Raw genomic sequence first — 2,473 nt, 5'->3', positions numbered from 1 at the left:
CATATATATTAGACTGTGTAATATATAGACTTGTGATATTAAATTGAGTGTCTTCTTGGTAATATATATATATATATCCTTATCAAGAAGTGTTATCAAATTATATGCATCAAAACAAGATTAATTATTTAGTTAAAAAAAAAACTTAATTAAACTCACTTAGCAACACCCACTATATAAATTACAAGAAGCCATGATTTTAAGCAGTATATTCATGCTTTTTTACACTCCTTTTAACATATATTTTTTTTAAAATTTNCAAAAAAAAAAAAAAAAAAAAAATCCAATATAGAAAATTGGTTATTAGATTAATTTTTGTGTGGTTATCTTTTGTTTTCATTACTTTCCCATCTTTCACTACGAGAAAATGTTTAATTAACAATAAAAACATGATCACTTCTCAATGACTTAAACACCTTGATTTTATGATTTTGGAAGTCAAAAGTCTACATCTATATATATTTGGTTTCACACGTTGTATACACTATTAAATAAATTTCAAATATCATGCATGCTATTGGATAACTTAGTGGTATTATTGCTTCTACGGTATAAAATGGTAAGTTATCTTCGTTTTAATAAAAGTTACAAGTTTCTTATCTAAAAAAAAAAAAATTGGTAAGTTATCTCCTCCTTACTTTAACAAAAGCATGAATAAAAAATCAATGCGAAAGTCATTTACACATGTTAGAGATGGACAAAGCGTGAAATACACATTCTATTAATAATTAGATAAAGTTTGGCTACAACCCTCACTAAAAAAATTAAAATAACAATATATTTTGAAAATATAACTATTGATAGCATGTTCTTTATGTTCACTAACACATATGCCAAATTTCGTGTCAATATTATGTTATTTATTATTCGATCCAGAAACTTATTTTTTATGCATAATTTTAAACTACTAAAAATTGAAATTGAAATATTTGATTAATGATATACCTATTGATTTTTGTTATTTTGAAAATTTTGTAAGCATAAAAAATATAAGAAAAAAAAAAATGTAATTCAAGTATTTTGCCTAATTTTGTCCTCTATAATTAATCCAAAGGTAGGATGGTAACATCATTAAACATTCAACAATTTTCAAACAAATAGGTTGGTTGGGGCCTATATATGCCCCATTCTTCGTGAATTATTTTATTATCATAACTTGTGAGATTGTGTAGTGTAAAGGAGCAAAAATGAAACTTATTTTGTTTGTCTCGTTGGTTTTAGTATTTGTATTGGGGGTTGGTTATGGCAACAATGAGGGGGTAGACTATGATTACTTTCACCTTGTGTTGCAATGGCCAGAATCCTATTGCAACACAGGTAAAGTAACATGTTATAATGGCCGGCCAAATTGGTTCATCATTCATGGGATGTGGCCACAAAAGAATGGGTATACGGTCTCATGCCCTAAAATTTCTAATAAAGCTCGTTACTTCAATTTAGAAAAGGTAAAATATATATATATATATATATATATTTTTTTTTTTCTACCAATACTAATTTTAGTACTTCCACTATTATTGTTATGTTGTGGTCTTGGATTTTATTTTTCTTCACATTTTTTGCAGCTGCATGATGACCTCATAGCTAGTATGGAGTACTACTGGCCAAGCTTAATTAAAGTAGAGAATCCAAATAACAAACCTTTTTGGAGTCACGAATGGAGTGCTCATGGCTCCTGCACATCCTTCACTCAAGCTGAGTACTTCGCAAAAGTTGTTTCTATAGCAGCAGAACTTCCCCTATCCTCAAAACTGTATTCGGCAGGTTTGCATTTTTATTATTATTATCAGGTTTTATTGATGCTTAAAAATAATGGTTTACATTTCTATTATGATGTTGAATTGTGTTGAAAAAAAATAAAACATTGTTATATATATAATTTTTTGTTCTTTTGGTTTTTTCTAAAACAGGAATTCGGCCTGACATGCCAACCTACAGCATGGACATCAAGGATGAAATTGAAAAGGCTTTCAAATTGACGCCACAGATACGGTGCAATACGGACCAATTTAACAAATTACAACTGTACGAAATAATATTTTGCGTGGACAAAACTGGAACACAACTCCAAAATTGTAATTACAAGGCTACATGTGTCCGAGAACCATTCCAGTTTCCCAAAAACCAGAAGTAATTAAACTGTCAGCATATTAAGCAAAATAATGTTACTAAGTTTATATTTATATTTTAGTCAATCATATTTCAACGTGTCACCTAAAGGGTAATGTTATTAAGTTCATATTTATATATTTTAGTCAATCATATTTCAACGGGTCATCACCTAAAAGGTTAAGTTCATATTTAATAAAATGCTTCAATTTGCTTGTGTTGATTATTCCTTTTATTTATTTATTTTTTTAAAAAAATTGATCATTGTTTCTTATTTTCCAGACATAACAGTATAATGTGTAATGTTAACATTATCTTATTATGTATTATACCATTGCTTATTCTTATTCAGCCCCCCCCCCCC

General features: G+C 28.4%; 1 protein-coding gene across 1 annotated transcript; it reads left to right on the top strand.

Moving 5' to 3' along the window:
• The first annotated feature begins 1,187 nt into the window (after positions 1–1,187).
• On the top strand, positions 1,188–2,134 carry LOC136064504 (ribonuclease 1-like). Its single transcript, XM_065766329.1, has 3 exons — positions 1,188–1,445; positions 1,566–1,764; positions 1,911–2,134. The coding sequence occupies exons 1-3, from the start codon at positions 1,188–1,190 to the stop codon at positions 2,132–2,134; spliced, it is 681 nt and encodes a 226-aa protein (XP_065622401.1).
• Positions 2,135–2,473: the final 339 nt, after the last annotated feature.

This window comes from Quercus suber, unplaced genomic scaffold, assembly GCF_002906115.3.
Source record: "Quercus suber isolate HL8 unplaced genomic scaffold, Cork oak 2.0 scaffold_699, whole genome shotgun sequence".
Classification (NCBI taxonomy): domain Eukaryota; kingdom Viridiplantae; phylum Streptophyta; class Magnoliopsida; order Fagales; family Fagaceae; genus Quercus; species Quercus suber.
The sequence above is the reverse complement of the archived record's forward strand: the minus strand, read 5'-3'. Positions and strand labels throughout refer to the sequence as shown.